The sequence below is a fragment of the Populus euphratica genome, unplaced genomic scaffold (assembly GCF_000495115.2).
Source record: "Populus euphratica unplaced genomic scaffold, PopEup_1.0 scaffold129.1, whole genome shotgun sequence".
NCBI classification, from domain to species: Eukaryota; Viridiplantae; Streptophyta; class Magnoliopsida; order Malpighiales; family Salicaceae; genus Populus; species Populus euphratica.
Window position 1 is genome coordinate 738,371 of NW_011499907.1, and position 20,808 is coordinate 759,178.

The following is a 20,808-nucleotide window of genomic DNA, read 5'->3' on the forward strand; positions in this document are numbered from 1 at the left end:
TTCAAAAAAAAATCGTATAATCTCTTATAATTATAATATATGGCCGCATCTTCAGTTTTCTGAGCCTTTTTAGCTTCTTCTTCTTCCGAGATCCTTAAGTTTGTTCATGCGAGCGGCTTTCCGTTCCTTGCTTCTCTGAAGAAACACACGAATGAACAGGGTTTCATATCTCAGTCATTTTGCAAGACAAAACGGAAGCCATTAAAACAGCTGACATTTCCAATTTCTGTCAAGTATTACATCATTATCCCGAGAGGGATGACAGTACTCATCTGCTACTAAGTTTGTTTGAAACAGCAGACCTTTTATGTGAAGGAAACGAGCAGCACCAAGAAGCGATTCAGAGATAAAATCTCACCAGAAATAAATACAGTAACACCGAGCAGGCACAAGTTGGTTAAAATACATGTCCGAACTATCATTAGAAAAGCAAGCAGCGCCAAACAATGCTTAGTTCGTCTCAAGAAAATACAAAGTAGGAATATATTATAAATGGAAAATATATGAGAGTTCTGTCACCGGAACGCTAATAGGAAATTTGCCGACCACCATGGCAACAGAGATTTTGCCACTGGCAAATATTTTTGCGTTTGAGGGTTTCTGATATTTGGATTTAAGGTAATCTCTGTCTCAGACTTCAAAACCTGATTTTTTGGTTTTTTAGGAATTCTCATTTGCCTCTGCTCGACTAATGTAACTTTCAACCAGTAAATCTTGAGGATCATCTAAATCTTCCTTTCTAACACCAGGTATGGGAAGGACTTCATTTCTGGCGGCAGCCTGCAAGCGTTTGATAGTCTCATGCATACTCAGGAACAAAGCCTTCAGCCTCGTTATCAACAAAAGGTGACAGGTGCGGTGGAGGAATCCTGTTAGCGGGGCAATCATGTCAAAACAAGAAACATGCTGCATGTTGAAAGTATAGACCAAGCGCCTGCAAGCGTTTGATAGTCTCTGCATACTCAGGAACAAAGCGGCAGCCTGCAAGCGTTTGATAGTCTCATGCATACTCAGGAACAAAGCCTTCAGCCTCGTTATCAACAAAAGGTGACAGGTGCGGTGGAGGAATCCTGTTAGCGGGGCAATCATGTCAAAACAAGAAACATGCTGCATGTTGAAAGTATAGACCAAGCATCAATCTCTTAAATGCAATCGATAATAGAGAAGGAACGTATTCAATAGCAACACATGTTATTGAATACTATTATGATTCCTGCAATGAGTTTTTCTCTTGAAATATGATAGCTATGCAATCAATATTACAGAACATAGCAACTGAATGCTACTTGTCACTCTTTAATAGATCAAACTATAAAATAATAGGGAAGTGAGGAAACTTAAACAAGGGAAAAGAACTTCAGATTGTTTTTCCTAAAAATTACCCTCCCACCATATAAGCTTCTGTTGGCAATATGATCCGTGCATTAATGCAATCGTAAATCCACTGCGGTTGAACATATTCTCTCGAAAGATATTTGTGACCTGGGGTTGGCTATGGAATCAGTACCAAACAATGGCTATGAAATCATCATTCATATCTGTATAAACAACTTGATACGTAACTAGAGTACACCCTTGTTTGCAGGGATATCTGTATAAACAACTTGATACGTAACTAAAGTATACTGATTAGGTAAAATCTATTCTTACAATCCCTTTTCACGAAAACCAGGCTCCAAAACTTTAAAAAAACATGCAAATGCACACCCTTGTTTGCAGGGATAGACTTAACTCAGATTATTTAAAATGAACTTGAACATCAATGCACTAGGTTCATTGGAAGGAAGTTGATGATGAAGTTGGGCAAGTCTTAGTTCAGAGTCATGATCAGTCTGCATCTCCTTCTCTCGAGCCTCTACTTGCTCTGATGTAGATGAACTAGTAGCTTTGGGTTCCAAGGTGGAAGTTCTGGAGTTAGAAACAATGCTAGTAGCTTTGGGTTCCAAGGTGGAAGTTAGAAACAATTTATCCTGACAGTGCATAGAGATCTGCAGAACCAATAGTGGTTCATGATAAGTGCACAAAAGAAAAAGGAACCACACGGTATGGCATTAAGAAAAACATCATGGACAGAGAAAAAAAAAGAACAAAATTGGTGTTGAATAAACAGAAAGATACGTAAATCTCTACCTGCATGAAAAGACAAGGCATACCTGATGGTAAAGCTTCCAATTGGGGATCAATAATGGGTGGACACTTCACATTCATTGAATGATAGAGCCTAAAATTGACAAACCCAAGGAGACTCTGCACCCAAATAAACAGTAAGTAATCGCAAGAAAAGTACGCAAGCTAAAAATAAAAGAAACGCTATATCCACAAACACTTCCACTTAGGAGAGTTAATTCATCAGCTAATTTCACTGGTTGAGGCCTCAAAGGTCGATAAATAATGGGATTTAACTTCTCTTATCCCCAGCCTTAAGGACACTATCTTTTGGTTTATAAGAAACATCCGAAGAGGTTTAATCTCACAAGTTCAGCCATGAAAATGAGACTTTAGTTAGCCAACTCTTTTAACCTTGCTTGCTGTTAGTAATCACCGTGTGAAAAAGGGAATGCATCCTTATCCACAGAGGTTTCTAGGTTTCTTTTGTTTCAGTAAGTTTTGTTGATGTCATATAAATTCCCCACTTTATATATAGTCAAGTTAACAAAGGAAAGGAAAGGATATCAAAGTCAACATAATCAAGGAGCTAGATCCTGCAGTCACAGAAGTCTCACCTCATAAAACTCCAAGAAGGTTAACATAACAGTACTGAAGTTGACATCATCTAACAAAACTCGTTGCTTTGCCTGCCAAGGTATCAATTGACCCTCAATCTGAGCCTACAAAGACTACAAGAACAAGCAGTAGTCACTTGGACATGATACACAATCACAGATTCGTCGAAATGACAATATGAATGAATTGTATACCTGATAATAAATGCCCTTTATAGATATGAAAACTTTCCTCAATTTATAAGTGCGAGAAATGTAAGCTTGCCATTCACGACTCAATCTAGCACAAAAGAAAATTATGAATCAGATTGAAACACACACACGGTGATACAATGATGGGACAAAATTTGTTCCCATATCCGAGCAAATAATAACTTTGACCTCTGAACTCCCACCTCAAAGTTTATAAAAAGTAAGAGAGAGAAAAAACATGGACATTTCCTCCTGCATCTATGGATGATGTTCCACGTCAATTTTTGCCCTCTCTACAGCAGGTAATGCTGCAAAAAGATGCACCATGGTCAAGCAATCATCCAAGTCTCTCAGCACATCAACAAACTGTGGATACCTACAACAGCCCACCAAAAGAATAATTAAAAAAACATTTAGCGTTTTCATATCTAAATACCTGCAGATACCTTCAGGAAACCATGAGAATTTGACAAACCTTTCTCTAACAAGCCTGTCTAGTTTGTAAGTGGGTTAGCGAGTTCGAAGAAGAGTAGCAAGATCAGCATTCTTCTTGGCCTCAGCTTTCTTTATCTTCTTCTTTTAGGCCCTTATTTCTCTGAACTTTTCAAGAATTATGGCTGATTTAGCTTCTTCTTTTTTTTTCCCTTAAACTTTTGTTTCTTATTTGTTTTTGGGAGTGGCAAACTATGCCTTCATCTTCTTGCCTTGGCTTTTGATAAACAATGAAACCGAGTTAGCTTCGTGCATCAGTAAGTTTGTTCATAAAAGATAACAGTTTCTTTTATTGTTATTGTTTGTATTAGTGTGTGTTTGTTCATGGGAAAAAAAACCATGAAAAACTTGATAATTAGTGTGTGTTTGTTCATGGGAAAAAACCATGAAAAACTTGATGAATTGATATTGTATTATTACATTATTGTGAATAACTCATCTTAAAAAAGGCTCAAATAAAAGATAAAAAAAATAAATTAAATTAAATTAAATTAAAATTGTCAATTTTGTTTATTCCGTCCAGAATTATCAATTTACCTTGTATTATATATAACAAAGTGAAACAAATTTTATTTCACTTAGAATCCGGGATCATTCTAGATTTTTCATCCAAATTCCGGTTAAAAGTCTGTCTATTTCATTTTAAATTGATAATTTTTTTTAATATTTGTCTTTTATTTCTTTTTTCTATTTATTTATATCCATCTGACACTATGTTGTAAGTACAAAAATAAATATTCATTGTAGTCTATTAATAGCTTTTGTGTGTGTAATGCAATGGCTGATTAAATGATATCCAAGATTATCTTAAACCTTGAATCAAATGGAATGTAATTACCCTGCAATCTTTAGTTTTTTTTTTTTAATTTAAGTACCCCAAAATATTTTTTGATAAAATTTTTAATCCGTTTGTTGTTTTCTTGTTTATATTGCAAAATATTAATTTATTTTTAGATTTGAATTAAATTTTAAAATAAAAGGCTAAAATTCTCTGAAACCAAAATTTATCATTCCAATTCCAATAATTAAAAGCAAAATGTTAATCCAAATGAAATTGATAACTTGATTGGAATAAGCTTCCAAGCTTTTAACATGAATTAAAATACTTTTAAAACCCTATAAAACCAATAAAAAGTCTTTAAAAAACCTAATAAAAAAATAGTTTTTGCCTGTTATTTAACAAAATAAAACAAACCAAGCTAAACTAATTTAAACTAATTTCCAGTTTGGTTCAGTTCTAAATCTAATAAAATAAAAAGAGAGTTTGGTTAAGAGAAGAGAACAGTTTAAAAAAATATTTGTAGTAAAAACCGAACATTTTCCTACCTTACCTCTACTCTTATATATGATTTTCATTATTACTTGAAGAGTCCTGCAAAAGGTATGATTCCCATTGCTTGGAGGAATCTAAGTGCTTGCCTACACCGCAAAGGATCAACCAAACCATCTTCGAAGTTACCTGAGGGATTCTGTGCAATTTGAAACTCAAAATCAACATCATTAGATTAGCTAATCTGAACATATTCTACAGCCAGCAACCGCAAATACATGCTGGTTTGGTGTCTCACAGGACTCGTATCCTGTTACTCGTAGCAGGCGTGCCATACTCACCAGTTCTTCAGGGGATTTCTAGCAAGCAACCTGATAAAATGCAATGCTTACGGACACTCAAAAATAATATTTGAACATCATCTGCGCCATTGTCGAATTAATTAAATGCCTTTTGTACGCATAATTAAGTTATACACATCCAAGAACATTTAACACCGGTCTGAAGGTAAGTATTGCATATGCTGCCTACAACTTTTTTTTGCCCCCCTGCCAATATCACTAATTTGTGGGAATTTTTTCTTTGATTTGGAAAATGCGAACCCCTGTTCATCATTCCAAATTCAAGAATCGACAGAAATATTCTAATCAATCAACATTTCTTCAGTTGTGGTTTGGATTGTTTCTTTGGCCCTCTGCAAGCTAAAGTTTTCCCCATGCCTCTTTAATTCTTGGGACCTAATGTACTCATCTATTCTTGCCTTCAACTCAGTGTTTGAAATCAGCATGTCCACAGTAAGATGTGATCGATTGAAGGGATCCGTCTGCACTCACATGAAATAAATTAGTGGACTTGATAAAGTTTAGTATCATTTTCACAATTTGATAAATGGTATGAACAAGTGAAAGATGTACATTGTCACTCAGAAGATGCCTTAGAATGACAGGCCTGTCAACTGTGGTTCTTGAAGAAGGCAAAATCACCGGATCCTTCATCAAAGTGCACTGCAAAAAAATGCATTATGAAAATTTTCCACATTCGATATATGGACCCCCCCAGTTACTGCCCTTCCCAAAAAGGTATAACAATGTACCTGAATTGGATCAAGGAATTCTTCTGGTACCTCTCCAAGGGTAGTTTCAGCATCCATTGCCTCAGAAGCTGCAACCTTGGTTTTTGTACCAAGCTCAATAAATTCCTGGACGACCCTACCATCTTCACCAATTCTCCGAAGGACATCAGCAGCAGCAGTAAATAACTAGAGCAGAGAAACAGTGTCACAATGTATTCAATCAACTGCTAAAATTCAGAACAAAACCAAGGGAATTCTCTCATGAACATTTGATTCTAAAATCATAAATGAAAAGCTTATGGAAGCTTTGCAACATTGAAGTTACCTGCTCGTTGTATGATCGCCCATCCTTCAAGATGGCAGCTGGGAATATGTTTTCAGTATCACCCCTCGCCAGATGAACATATATATGGACAATCTTCAATGAATCAATAAAAGACAGTTAGGTTCATCTTAGAGGTTCCAATGACATTATATACAATATCCTACAGAGGATTAGTTTGACAGTAACATGGCTATCAAAATCAAGAATGCATGTACTGATTCCCCCAGTTAGCGTTGGTAAGATGATTTCAGATTTCATTTTGTATAGATTCAGAATCAATAGAAGTAGGGATTTACTCATGAAAGTCCACAGTAACATGACATTAAAAAATTGGTACTCACAATTATTTTACTCATCAATAAGCCAGATAAAACTCATTGTTAAGCCATATATATAATATACAATGACCCAACTCCATTGCATCCAAAGAGCTATTCAATCCAAGGTTCAGAATCCTAGAGTTCAAAGTCACAACCTTAGTCAACTGCATCAGACACCTTGTCGAGCTTCAAAATTCACAAGTGAACAAGCATTTATAGCATAGCACAATTGGTGCTTGAACTGCATATATAGTCATGTTCTTAGTCAACAGACAAGGTACAACTGCACAGTTACCTGCACGACTGCCTCAAACATAAACTTTGGCACCACTTGATAGTGGCCCTGATGAAGTAGGGTACCCAGGGGAGTTAGGATGAGCTCCTACCCCTCAACTTTCTTTTGCGTGAAGTTGCTACTATCAAGACTTGAACCTACACCCTGTGGTTGCAATCTAATGGCATTCACCATTGTAAAAGCAATAACCTCTACACCAAAATCTAAACCCAAAGGCAAAGAAGCAATAGGAGAAAATTCAAGAAGAAAACAAAAGGGGTTCTGGAGTCACAATTTTGCGTGATAAACTAACTTAAGTTATTGTTTCAGACCAAAAAAAGAAAAAAAGAAAAAGGAGAATTCAAAAGTGCAAATTTGAACATCATGTTAACCTGTCAAAGCAACTGCTTTGGACAAAACAAAATGGAAAAGGGTAGAAAATTGACGGCAGTAGCAAGAGAGAGCTCTCGAGTGAGAAATTGGACAATCAAACTAACCTGCTTAAGCAACTGTTTTGGGCGGAATTCATACTTTTCAGGGTCTTTCAGGGTGAGAGATCTCCTCTGGGGACCCACAAGTTGTAACAAGAAGTAATTGAGCATGGTGGCCACTCTGTCAACCTGGCAGAAATAAATATTTATTCAAAAGCATTTAGGAAGAATTTTAACAAGGAAAAGCACATTAAAAGCTAATGATGAATGTGGCTATCCCGCTTGTAAGTGATTACAGCATGGATATGGAGGCTTAAAAGTATAAATATACCCTACCATCTCAGGAAGCAGGAAAGGTGCTGTAATTTGTTCTGATGTAAATGTCAGCATGCTCACATCTTCATTTGCCAACTTCATATCAATGCGGATGATCTGAAACAGCCCAGAAATATCTATCCAATTAAGTATTTTGACGTCATGATAAATGTGTGGACAATGACAGACACATATGCATGAGCATACAAACTGACATTCTCTTGGGAATGGAAAAGGCGGGTTCTCTCCTGTCTCTCTTGAGCCGGTCTTCGCTCCCATTCTGTGGTGTTGGACATCTCAGCTTCTAACCCTTTGATTTCAAGAATTTTGTTCAGACTTTCATCAAGAAGATAGATGCTGTCGTTGATCAGGAAGTTCAAAAATTTCAGATAGACACCCTTTTCCTCTTCCTTTGCAATCTGGAACAACATAAAACAGTCAAATTTGTCCTTGCGTGTGTGTCTGGGAGAGAGAGAGGTTTTTAATCAACCAAAAAGAGGTGAAGAACACAATTGCACTACCTTCATCCAAATGTTACGATGACTAGGGACCTGCCACAGGTATTCAAGAAGTTCAGCAATATTATGCCGTATGTTGAACTTGTCAAAGAACTGTACCAGATGCGACACAAAATCAGTATTAACATGTAATAAATGTAAAGATGCTTATTTTCAACATTTAAGACAGCGCAAAATATTAGAAATGAAATAACTGAACAGTAATTGGAATTAGAATAAAGAAATGACAAATTTGAAAAAAATAATCTCAAAGTAACAGCTGGCTGGAAGTGGTTCATTGAGGAAAATACTTTAAAAGCTCAATTTACCAAACCAGCTGGTATGGAAAAGGAAGAAAAGAAAAGATTCTAGTCTGCATGTGCACACCCAACCTATGCAACCAAAGAAAATCACAAGTTGACTGTCATGACAGTGACCAGGCAGAACCTGGTCACCTGCGTTGCTAAATGTTAACAGAAGAGAGGGAAAAGAGAGGCAAGGGTTTCTTTCACCATTTATTTTCGACAAACCACCCACCAATCCAGACAATCCTTGCCTCTTATTCAAGAGTCTGGGAATAAAGCCAAAACATCTCAGTTAATCAATTTAAAGAGCAATCAAAGTTCTACAACAGCATCACCTTCCCATGTTCATATCCTTCTGACTTCGTATTTTTCATCTACAAAGAAAGTAATCTAATAGAGAGTAATCAAGATACTCAATTCACCAAATCTCTTTACATAGAGTGGTCTAGTCAATCGGACTTGAAATAATTGTACCAAAAGAAAATCCTTTTGATTGAAGGCTGCGTAGATAGATTCAGATGTTCAAGCACTGAAATAAGAAGAGCAAGGACTCTGATAGTAGTTAACAAAGTACCAGAAATCAGAGGATAACTAGAACTGTTACTTAAATAGCACAAGAGGAGTATCATGTCATCTAAAAGAAAGAAGTGAGTATATGGTTCCAGAATTGCTAATCAAAAAATTAGTGAAAGAAGGAAAAGAACATCTTGCTGTTTATATTGAAGATTGATGATAATGCAAGACAACATCCAGTCCTTGCCAATAACAGCCAAAAAGTCACCCTTCCTTCTGTGAACTTTCAAGCTTATTTGTCAAAATTATGTTTACATAAAAGTAGTTCTTGCTCGCAAGGTCTTTCTTGTACCCACCTAGGATTACAGTTTCAATAAGAAAAAGATGCTGAGTAAACCAGCAAGCTTTGAAAGGCAATGGCCTAAAGTGACTCTTCTTTATTCCTTACAGTATATATAAACTCTAGCACTGAAAACAATCAACACTTGGAAACTCAATGTTAGGGCAAGTCACCTGTGTGTGAGAACCTGTGAATTCAATGTCAACATAAAGCTTCAAGAGGTTCCTCACAAGATACTCAAGAGACAAATGGTGCCCTTCAAATAGAGAAGCTGTAGCAGATGAACCACTGCAAATGGAAAAACCAGATTCTGTAATTACCTAACTTGAAGTTATAAATTTAATCAAAATCTCCACAATATTTTATACTTGCTAAGTGAAATTAAATACATCACCTTCTCCGTGGCATCCAGCAGTTCAATACTTCAACCATCTTTGCTCTTAAATAAGGATTTCTAATATATGTTGGACTTGCCATAAACATGATAATGAAATTCATAAAATCATCCTGCCCAGCAAAAAAAAGAGCAAAACAGAACACATCAACAAGGCATCAGAATTTCATAGATAGTGCCCTTGCAAAGAAAACAATATTTCCCACATCGTGTAAAAGACAGAATTGCATGGTAAAACATTTAATCATTAAGCCTACTAGTAACACTCCGTCCAAAGCTTTTGGAATCCGAGAAGCAAAGATAAGTAATTCCATGGCATCTTCAACAAAATGCTCCGGCATCGAGGCAAATTCCTTTGGGCAAGTTAATGGCAGAGGCATTTTAAATCCACCAACCAAGTTAACCAACCAAACCAACATCAACCGGTAGAAAGAAAGTGCATGCTGAATAAGTGCTCCATCCTTTAAAAAGAACAAAAAGTAAAGATCAGCAGAATAAAAATAATAGCAAGCTATTTAGATTGGTAAGCTCTGCATTCCAAGGACAAACAAGCCATTCAAAATAGAAGAGAAAGGAGCACATGCTAGTGATAGAGGAAAGGGTAGCTTTCACATTAAGCTGGTGAAGTTTGGGCAATGAACATACTATTCAAATAGAAAATGAGAGAGAACAGGGAGAGGGATGGAGGGTAAGAGAGAATTGGAAGGGAGGTGCTAGTATGGGCAAAGCGATTGCCCCCGACCAAAGAAAATAAAACAAGAGAGCCACCCAACTGATGACACTAACAGAATCATCTTTCAAACATGACATGAACAAAACTTAAGCTCTCAAACCCTATCACCTCACAAGAGAGTCAAACGAGACACAAACTTCCAATGTTCAAGACTAGCTTCCAATATGTCAACAGCAGGTGGGTACAAGAGAGAAGACGTAAGGTACCCTTAATATCTGAGCTTCATAACAAAGCTTTTCCTGTGAATACAACTCTATTTCTTTCTCAAGACGATCGATATCCATCTGCAGCTGTGGAGATGGCGTCTGCTTTTGCAAGGCTTTAAATGTGGAGAGTGTATCTTCACATCTAGAAATGTCCTGACATGATGTTTATTCACAAAATTAACTTAAAAGGCAGACAAATATTTTCCTTTTTCAAACAAAGAAGTGGTAACAGATTTATAAATCCAAGTCCAGATACAAAGCATGTATGCATTACCTGAACTAGATGCTTAAAGTCAGAAAATGCTTTCAACAGACCCAAGTTGAGCACCCTTGCAGTCATAAAGAAGCACTCACAAATAAATGAGTATTTAGCCTTTTCACCACTGTTACCAGAACTGGAGGCTTCTTGAGATTGTAACAAGCGATTTTCTTCGTCACTAGATAGTGCAGAGACATCAGTTTTCCGAGGAGTATTTAGCCATTCAGTAATTTCTTCTGATGACGCATGCAGAGCTGTCAACCCTCTAATGCGTGAAGAAAACCAATAATTAGGAACACCAGGACAATCAATAATGTGATAAAAAATGATATATTAAGCAGTTCATCACCTTATATCCAATCGGTTATTGTGAAACACATAATTTGGATCAATTTTGTCTTTTTTCGACAAATTTGCATCTAGGAATGGTTCAGAGAGCCGAAGCATGACAGCACTTAGATTGACAAACATGCCAGAACTTGCACAAGATAAAGGATCAACCTGTGACGGTTACAAGACACTGTTAATGCACAAAAACAATTCATGAAACCTGAAAATCATTGTCTGTCAGAAAAAACTATTATGCAAGTTCCAGTTTAGCAAAAAGATGCCAGCTTTTTCCTTTTCTGAAGAAATCGAACAAAATAAATACCTACATGTTGATTCATAAGCAACGTTACTAATCAAGATAAAGCTTTCAATAAATCATATACACTATAACTACAGCTCAAAAAGTTCCATGTACAGGAAATACCTACTTGTATATGAGCTCTTGTTGCATTTCTATTTATCACCTCAGCAAGATACTGAAGAACACTCTCACGAGTATCACTATTTTTAAGTAGAGCAAGAAGCACTTCTGATAAGCCATCATATAAATGATTCATTAGAGTCTTAATTGTAGTAAATGAAGATAACAAATCAGCCTGTCGACGGTTTGTTGCATCAGAGAAACACTGCTGCCTGCCATTTTAAACCAACAACAAACAACACATCAATGTCACAAACACATGAAGAAAACAAAACCCAAAAAAATTCACACACAGAGACACTTACCCAACATCTGGCTCGCTCTTAAAAATGGTATTATCTGGCAATGCACTCACATGAAAAAAAGGACCCAAAATACTTGTCATTTCTATAACTCTCCCATTTAAATAAGCCCCTGTCGGAATCCACCACTTATGACCAACAAGTGATTTAGCACCAACGTTAAAACTAACCAAGAACAATAAAGCCCTCAATGGTTGTTGAAAATTCCCTAAAACAGAAACCTTTAAAACATTTCCTCTCAAGTCCTCATATAAACCCTTGAAAATCGGATCCAAACTATCAAGATCCCCTTCTCTAAACAGCTCCTCCAAAAACCCAGGCGGAGGCTGAATTCCACCACTATTAAACCCATCAACCATCGCAAAAATCAACGGCAGAACCGGCGAAACATTCGAGTTCCCACTCCCTTTAACAACACTCGAATCATCCCCAAACAACTCAGGATTTCCCAAATGAATCCTACAATAAGAAACCGACAACTTCTTCAGTTGCCTGATCGACAATTCCAGCTCTGATTTGACAATTTTGTCCTTCATATTCGCGATTTTCTTCAACTCATCAACCGCGCGGCGGTAACAACCTAAGAGGTAATTGAAAGGAGGTTCCGCGTTAGGGTTTTGGACAGACAATCGATCGATTAAGACACGTTCGATCAAGTCGCGGTTGAGTTTCAAGTCTTTGCCTTCACTGAGAATCTCAGCAGCAGTCATTTCTAAGTAGATAATTCGAGGATCAGAGGAATCGGTGAGAGAGATTAAGAGGATTTTGCGGACGATTATGTCCTCTATTTCTTCGAGAGATCTTTGAGGTTTAATTGATGTTGTTGCCATGGTGGATCGATTATACGGTAATAATTAACAAAAATAAAAATATTAATGATCTTTTAATTTTCACCGGAAAGCATTTTGAGGATTCGTTGGGAGTCGAAAGAAGATAACTTGAGAATCCGAGAGAGAGAGAGGGAGAAAGACAGACAGAGGAATTACTTGCTTCTGTGCGTGTTGAAGAAAAGCAACATCACCTGAGGTGGTATTGACTCCATCCTATGAAAGAACGGTGTCGGTTTCTAGGTTGGGTTGGACCTAGATAAGATTGTGTTTGGGTCAAATTGACTGGAGTTGAGTGGATTTTAAAAGTGTATTTAGTATTAAAAAATATTTTTTTAATATTTTTTTAATTTTATTTTATAGTTTTGATGTATTAATATTAAAATTAAAAAATATATTTTTAATATATTTTTAAGTGAATAATAATTTAAAAAACCTTATATTATAATATCAAATATACCCTAAAAATACTATACATAAAAGTCACACTATGATATATGGAATTGTAAATATCTCTATAAGAGAGTCTGTAAATTTTGTTTTGGTTGATAATTTTTTTAATTAGAAAATACATTTTAGTTTTTGGGTGTTTTAATATATATAAATTTTAGAATTATATATAATTTAAAAATTTCTATTGCATAACTATTAGATTATTGACAAATGCCACATTTTAGCCATAGATTTAGTTGATGTTTTTCTAGTAGAAAAAAATCATGTAGGAGTTAACTTGATGTGAGTTAATGACTCAATAAATTTAAAAATAATTTGAACAATTGATAAAAATATATAGCTTGACTAAAAATATTTAAGATGATATATATATTGAATTGATCTAGGTAAATTAGGGTTAACATTTCAAATATACGACTCGGGTTATAGAGTTAACCTTTCAAATTCACGACTCGGGTCATGAGACCATAATAATACCAAATAAAACAAATTATAAAGCTTAAGTTCTAATAAACTCATAAGTGAATAATGGAATTTAAAAAAAAAATCAATCTAAAAAAGAATACAATAAAATGACCTAATTCTACCTGGGTTAACTTGTAAAACTTGTGATACAAGTCATGAAACTAAGATAATTTTATAAAAAAACAAATGAAAAACAAATAAAAAAGAATAATTCATAATCAACTAAATATTAAAGATATTGAATGATGAAACTGAAAAAAAATACCAATTAAAAAAATAGATAAAAAAAATCAAGTTAATTGAGTTAATCTATCAAACTAGTGACATGAGTTATAAGACTGTGATAACAAAAAAAAAAAGCAAACCACAATAAATTATGAAATCTAATCTCTAATAAACCAAGTTTTTAAGGATGCAATTAGAAAAAAAAAACAGATTTAAAAAAGACAAAAAAACATAAAACAAAATAGAAATATCTTGGCTGAAATTTGGTTAAGAAAACCAAAATGAATTAAGACTCAAAGCGAGATGAAATTTATTTCAGGTTGTTTTATATTTTTAAATAATATGATATATATCATTTATTTTAGATAGAATAGAATGAAATCGACAGCATTACTTGAAAACAAACTGTGTTGCGCTACTAGTCAGATCAATTTTTTCAATATAAAAATATTCAAGTGTTATTAATTTATTTTCTAATAAAAAAATAGCCATAAACTTAAAATATAATATATATTGGATGACTTCTTTTTGAAATATCGATACGATAATATATTGGAAGACATTTGTTTTCAAATATTAAGATTATAACATATTAGATCAACCTAGGTTGACATGTCAAATCTACAAATTAGGTTGTGAGTTTATGATAACCCTATAAAAATTAATTTAAAATAAATTATGAAAGTCACTTTCTAATCAATCCAACATTGAAAAACATAATTAAAAAAATATCAAATAAAAAATAAAAATAAAAACTACTCAAGTCAATTGGGTTAATCTGCCAAAACCATAACCTAATTCATGAGATCAAGATAATCCTATAAAAAATAAATAAACAAATTACAAAACCTAATTTTTAACCAACTATATGTTGAAGGATAAAATAAAGAAAAATAAATAAATAAAGGGTCAACAATAACAACCTAAGCTAACATGTTAAATCTGTGATTTAAATCATGAGATTGAGCTAACTTTATAAAAAATAAAAATTATAAGGCTCCATTTCCGACAAATCCATTTTTGAAGTTTGAAATCAAGAAAAAAAAATTAAATCCATAAAACCAGGAAAACTCCAAAGAAAAAATTTGAAAAAACACAATTCTCAAATAACCTAATATTAAAAAATCAAAATAAAAAAGAAAAAAAGATATAGTTGTTGGAGAGTGAAATTAAAAAAAATTAAGAAAAGAAAAAAAATAGAGTTAACTCGAGTAAACTTGTCAAACATGTAATCTAAGTCATAAAATCAATATATCCCAACAGAAAAAAAAAATCAGTATAAATTATGAAAATTAATTAATAAAAAATTCAATCAAAAAATGACCTAAAAAATAAATAAAGTCAACCTAATCAACCTGTCAAACCCATAACTCTAAACAATAAAATCAAGATAATCTCATAAAAAATATATTACAAAGTATTATGAAATTCAATTTCTAGCCAAACCATTATTGAAGGATGAAGTAAAAAAAATCAATTAGAAAAAGAAAAGAAAAGACTTGAGTTAACTTAGGTTAAGATGTTAAACTCGCAACCTAAGTCATGTGATCATAATAAATTTATATTATTGAAAAAAGCTAAGAAGCTCTTCTTCCAACAAATTTAATATTGAAGGTTGAAATATAAAAAAAAAATCACAAGACTGGTATATAACTAAACAAAAATGAAATAAAAAAAAGTTTAGAAAGCATAATTTCTAAATAACTCAATATTGAAGAATGAAATTGAAAAAAATAACATAAAATTAGGTTGTTAAAGGGTTAAATTGAAAAAAAATATTATTTCAATAAATAATATTTTATAGGGGTTATTATAGTAATTTAACCAAATCATTTAGTGTTTTGTTAACTAGATTGGTGGCCTGCGCTATCCACACGTCAATTCAAACTTTTTTCAACATAAAAAAATGTATAGGTGGTGATAATGTTTCTAAAAAAGGTTAAGAAATTTGAGATTTGAGTCATTAACTTTATTTGATTGAATAATCTCAATTAATTTAATAATATGATAAAAAATAAACAACAACAATAAATAAATTGAATAAAATAAAATTAGTTTGAGTCAATCTAAATTAACCTGCGAAACATATGACCCCACATATGAATCGGGCTATGGAATGATGGAATCAATTATAAAATAGAACCTAAAAAAATTCAAGTCAACTTGGTTAATTTTTCAAATTAATGACTAGAGTACTAAGGCCAAAATTATCCATGGAAGACAAACAAAAAAATCATGAAGTCAAATTTCATATTAATAAAATCCTAATTAATAAATTGCCAAAAGATAAAATTAAAAAACAAACTTTCAATAAAAAATGATCTAAAACAAAACAAATAACAATAAAAGAATAAGGATCAAAATTAACTTGAAAATAAAATAAATAAAATGTTCAGGGATGCAAATGAAAAACAAATTCAATAACAAAAATGATTAAAAATAAAAATTAAAGAAATAAAGAACAAATTTGACAGATAAAAAAATCAATATAGGATGAAATTGAAAAAAAACATTTTAGTTCTATGATTTATTTGAAATTAAAAAATAATAATAATAAGATAAAGATCAAAAGAAAAAGAAAAAGAAATTGAAGAGTTATTTTGAAAACTTGTTAAGTCATAAACATAAATCAAGGGAAAAATAAGAAAATAAAAAGGAAAAAAAAAGGGTCATCAATGCCAAATCATAAGTATGTTGATCACATATGTCACCTACACATGAAGAGGGTCGTTGTGAAGATTCAATTTTAAAAAAAATAATACTTAAATCAACTTGGATTGATGTTTCCAACCTATGACCTAGGTTTTAAAGCTAGAATCATCCCAAAGAACACAAACTTGAAAAATTAGGAAGCCAAATTTTTTATTAAATTTTTTTATTAAATAAAATATTAAATGATAAAATTAAAAAATAAAATTTTAATAAAACAAAGAAATAACAAAAAAGATCAAATTTGATATAAAAGAAAATAAAATATTGAGAATGTTGCACGTTGACGCATAACATCTAGGGGTTTTTAGGGTCGCTATCTATGTTTTTAGCAAAAAGTCATTAAAAAACTCGAGTATATTGATCTTATCAGAGATTCAAGAGTAAATGACTGATTGTGGTTAAGAAATGTATTAGCATCCGTAGCGTGTCCTATTTAAGATAAACTGTTTTGTGTGATTTGATCTAATTTAAAGGTTTTGATGTTTTTCTAATTGGTGATTTATTTGTAGTTAAGAATGGAGATTTACTCATATGAATAAATCCATTGTTTAAGAATTTATTATAGACTTGTATACTAAAATAAATTTTTAGAAAAATATTCTTTGTAATTTGTGTTTTACGATGAAAATACTATTACTTAAAATTGGTAAATATTTATAATAACTCTAATAATTTTTTAGTTCATTCCTGATATTTCATATATCAACCTTTCTTTTAAGTCCAACATTCTATACAGGAGTTTAACTATTGATTCTTATAAATTAAAATATAATAATTATTAAAATATTGATTAAATTCTTATGGATTTAATAAATTGGTTATTAAATCCTAAAATGCAAGCAAATATATATTTTTAAATTTTTATATAAAAATACTAAACAATATTATTTTTTCATATTTTTAAGAAATTTGGCTATATATAATTAAAAACATTTAATTATTTTTATTTTTTTAATTTTAAATATTCATAAACATATAAAAAAATATAAACACATATGCCCGTTGTTTTTACTAATTAACCCACATACATCCATAATTACATATTTACAAATAACCAAAATTCAAAATAATTCAAACACATTCGTATTACGGTGTTGTAATTTACAAAAAAATCCTCCCAACATTCACATTAATACGGAGAAATGCTGGGGCGGAGGCAATGCAAAGTCTTGGGTGGGCTCTAGTCCAGGTTAAGATTTATTAATATTTTTTGACTAGTTTTATATAAAAAAAATTTATAATTCTTGATTAAGTTATTAAAAAATTCTAAAAATTGACGTGAAGCTTTCTAATATCTTGGTTTAAAATTTTAGAATTTTTGAAGAAATTTATAAATTTAATAAAAAAAATCACAATTTTACCAGTTTTACATTATTAAATGTAATTTTCAATCATATCATTAGATTTCTTGATTGAGTTATCAAAAAATTCTGAAAATTTACGTAAATTCTTTTAATATGATTTTTTAGTTTATTTTAAAATTTCAAAAAATTTGGAGAAATTTATAAATTTAATAAAAAATTATAATTTGGCTAGTTTTACATTATTGGATGTAATTTTTAATTCGACCATTAGATTGAGCTGAAATTTTACGAGATATCTTAAAATATATTGAATAAAATCTGGTTAAAATTTTAGGATAAATAGAGTTTGGTAATGCTAAAAAAAACTATGAAATAAAAACAAAACGACCTACTAAAAATAAAATAGGTATTTCTCATTAAAAAAATAAAATAAATCAATTCTTCCTTCTTGTTATATGTTGCTATTGGGCAGAAGTAAAATAGAAAAAGGAAGAAAAGAGAAGGCAAGAAAGATAGAGAGAAAAGTAAGGGAAAAATATTAAAAAAAAATCTAAGAAAAGAAATTAAAAAATTAAGAGAATAATCTTAGAAAAGAAATTAAAAAATTAAGAGAATAGCCTTGTAAACTTATAAAATTTAATTTATAAAATACTAATAACTTATAAAATTCAATTTATAAAATACTAACTTAAAGGAGAATTAAGTAAAGAAAAGAGGAATTGAAAGAGAAAAAAAAATTAATTACTTTATTTCTTAGTTAACATAAAATTATTATTTTATCCCGGGTTGTTACAATATTAATTCAGATTCAATTATAGAAAAATTATATTTCACAAAATATCTAAAGTTGAAAGAGAAAAAAAAATTAATTACTTTATTTCTTAGTTAACATAAAATTATTATTTTATCCCGGGTTGTTACAATATTAATTCAGATTCAATTATAGAAAAATTATATTTCACAAAATATCTAAAGATATAACTTTAATAATAATTTAATTTTATATATTTTAAAATTTATTTTTTAATATTTTAGATAGTATATTTGAATTAAAACTTTATTATTAATTTTAAAAATTTATATTTAAAAATTAATAATTTGTTTTAAAAAATTATATATCTATTTAATAACTCATTAAAAGTTTCTGACTCCATCCTGACAGAAACACTGCTGGGAAATTATGGCAGTGCAGGAAAAGGGGCAGCGAATGGGTCCACACTCCCACACCTCCAATGAAAACAAAAAGATTAGGGGATCGAGAACATCTCCTCATTTCCTCCTTTCTTATGCCAGCAGCACATGTGAAACCAAGAAAAATCCACAGATTAGACGTTTTATTTTTCTTTCTTCTTTCTAGATTTGCCTCTTTCTTAATACTGGTCTTCTCTCCTTCTTCATTGGTTTCTTGCCACCATTGTTTGTTGTTGTTGAAGATGGGAGGAGAAGAAGCTGTCATGACTGGTGTTTGGTTGTCGTCACTGTCATTAACAAAAAGAAAACATAAATGCTACTAGCGCAGCCGCCATGACTTTTCAGCCAAAATTAGTTCTGTTATAGCTGTTATGGACAGAGGAGTTAAGGTTGGTGACTAGAACAAGATGATTGATCGATGATGCTTTAGAGGCTGTTGGGTTGCGCCATGGGTATGGTTAATTATAATGACGATGGGGCTGTGGTCGTGCTGACCGAGAGAGGGAGTGATTGGCTCACGGTGGGGTTTTTAGCCGTGGCCGAGAGAGGTGGACGATGGATGGAAAATATGGGGTAACCAACGATGAGGAAGAGGAAATGAGAGTGAAGTTGCAGTGGTTAGAGGCGGCGAGGAAGTTGTTTTCGTCGTTGGCAGTGATAGGGAGAGAGAAGAGAGGCTGTCACAGGGAGAAGGAAGCACAACTTGGATTTTTCTGTGGGTTTGGGAATGGTGGGTGATGGTTTGACGGTGGTTCAAAAAAAAAAAAAAAAAAAAGGGGATGCTGGTTAGCTGAAGGTAGAAGATTGGTGGCTTGTAAAGGGAAGGGGTTGCTGGTAAGGAGGAAGAAAGTGAGACCTCTGTGCATGGGTTTTCAATTTTATTTTTTTAATTAGTGTTTGGAACTGTGAATGTAATTGTTTTTTCAAATGAGTTTTTATTTATAAAAATATATTAATAATTTTTTTTTATTTTTTAAAAATTATTTTTAAAATTAATATATTAAAATGATTTTAAAATATATCAATTTAAAATAAATTTTATTAGAATATTTTAAAAAAATATTCTTAAACACCTTTTTAATTACTCATCATAATAACTAATCAAAACCACAATTAAACTTTAACTGTCTTATTATTGTGGTTGTTAAGCCTTATTGGAAATTTTCAGTTATAGCACTTAATATTTTAATAACAGAGTTTTACCCATCAACATTATGATACTATTTATTATTATTTTTTTACTTGTCTTCCTGAGTTTAATTTAACAATTTTTTACCATTAGCTCATAGCTTGTAATTAACCATGTATTCTGTATAATTTATTTAATTTTTTTGTTTATATTATATTCATATTCAAAGTATAGAGCTTGTTGTAACTAGCAATTTATAAGAATATATAGCCTAGCATGTAACCATCAACTAAAATTAAAAATAGAGTAAAATAATTAAATACAAAAAATTATAATAAAAAAGAATAGAAATTAAATTTGACAAATAAAAAAATCAATAGATAATAAAATTAAAAGAAAACTTTAATTTTATAAACTAGTTAAAATAAAAAATAGTTATGCAAAGACTAAAGATTCAATTTGAAAGATAAAAAAATAAAAAAAATTAAAAAGCTACTCGAAAAATTTGTGGGTCATGTATAAAAATTATAGAGCTGCCAGAAAAAGAAAAAAAGACAAGGCCATTGATATCAAATCAAAGATTCATTAATCACAAGTGTCATCCAAGAATTAAAAGGTGGTTATGTAAATTCAAATATTGATATGAAAATTGGTGTATAGCCACAAGATGTAGTATATGTTTTGTTTGAAGAGTGTAGATGAAGCCACATGCGTACGAGTGAACAACATACGTTATCCGTGTTATGATATTAAGTAATATTTTATACAATTAAATCTTCATTTAAAGT

The 20,808-nt window shown here is 31.8% G+C and overlaps 1 protein-coding gene and 1 pseudogene across 1 annotated transcript; both read right to left on the bottom strand.

The window, feature by feature from the left end:
• Nucleotides 1-233: 233 nt before the first annotated feature.
• LOC105133526 (pescadillo homolog) lies at nt 234-5,012 on the bottom strand (annotated as a pseudogene).
• A 63-nt stretch (nt 5,013-5,075) lies between these two features.
• LOC105133496 (probable ubiquitin conjugation factor E4) lies at nt 5,076-12,732 on the bottom strand. Its single transcript, XM_011037526.1, has 16 exons — nt 11,718-12,732; nt 11,420-11,624; nt 11,011-11,162; nt 10,677-10,926; nt 10,403-10,555; nt 9,721-9,924; nt 9,464-9,576; nt 9,243-9,357; nt 7,936-8,025; nt 7,630-7,833; nt 7,436-7,531; nt 7,166-7,288; nt 6,075-6,167; nt 5,771-5,935; nt 5,592-5,681; nt 5,076-5,500 (listed from the first exon to the last, which is right to left on the bottom strand). Exons 1-16 carry the CDS (start codon nt 12,542-12,544, stop codon nt 5,321-5,323), a joined length of 3,060 nt encoding a protein of 1,019 aa, XP_011035828.1. The 5' UTR covers nt 12,545-12,732; the 3' UTR covers nt 5,076-5,320.
• Between the last annotated feature and the right edge of the window lie 8,076 nt (nt 12,733-20,808).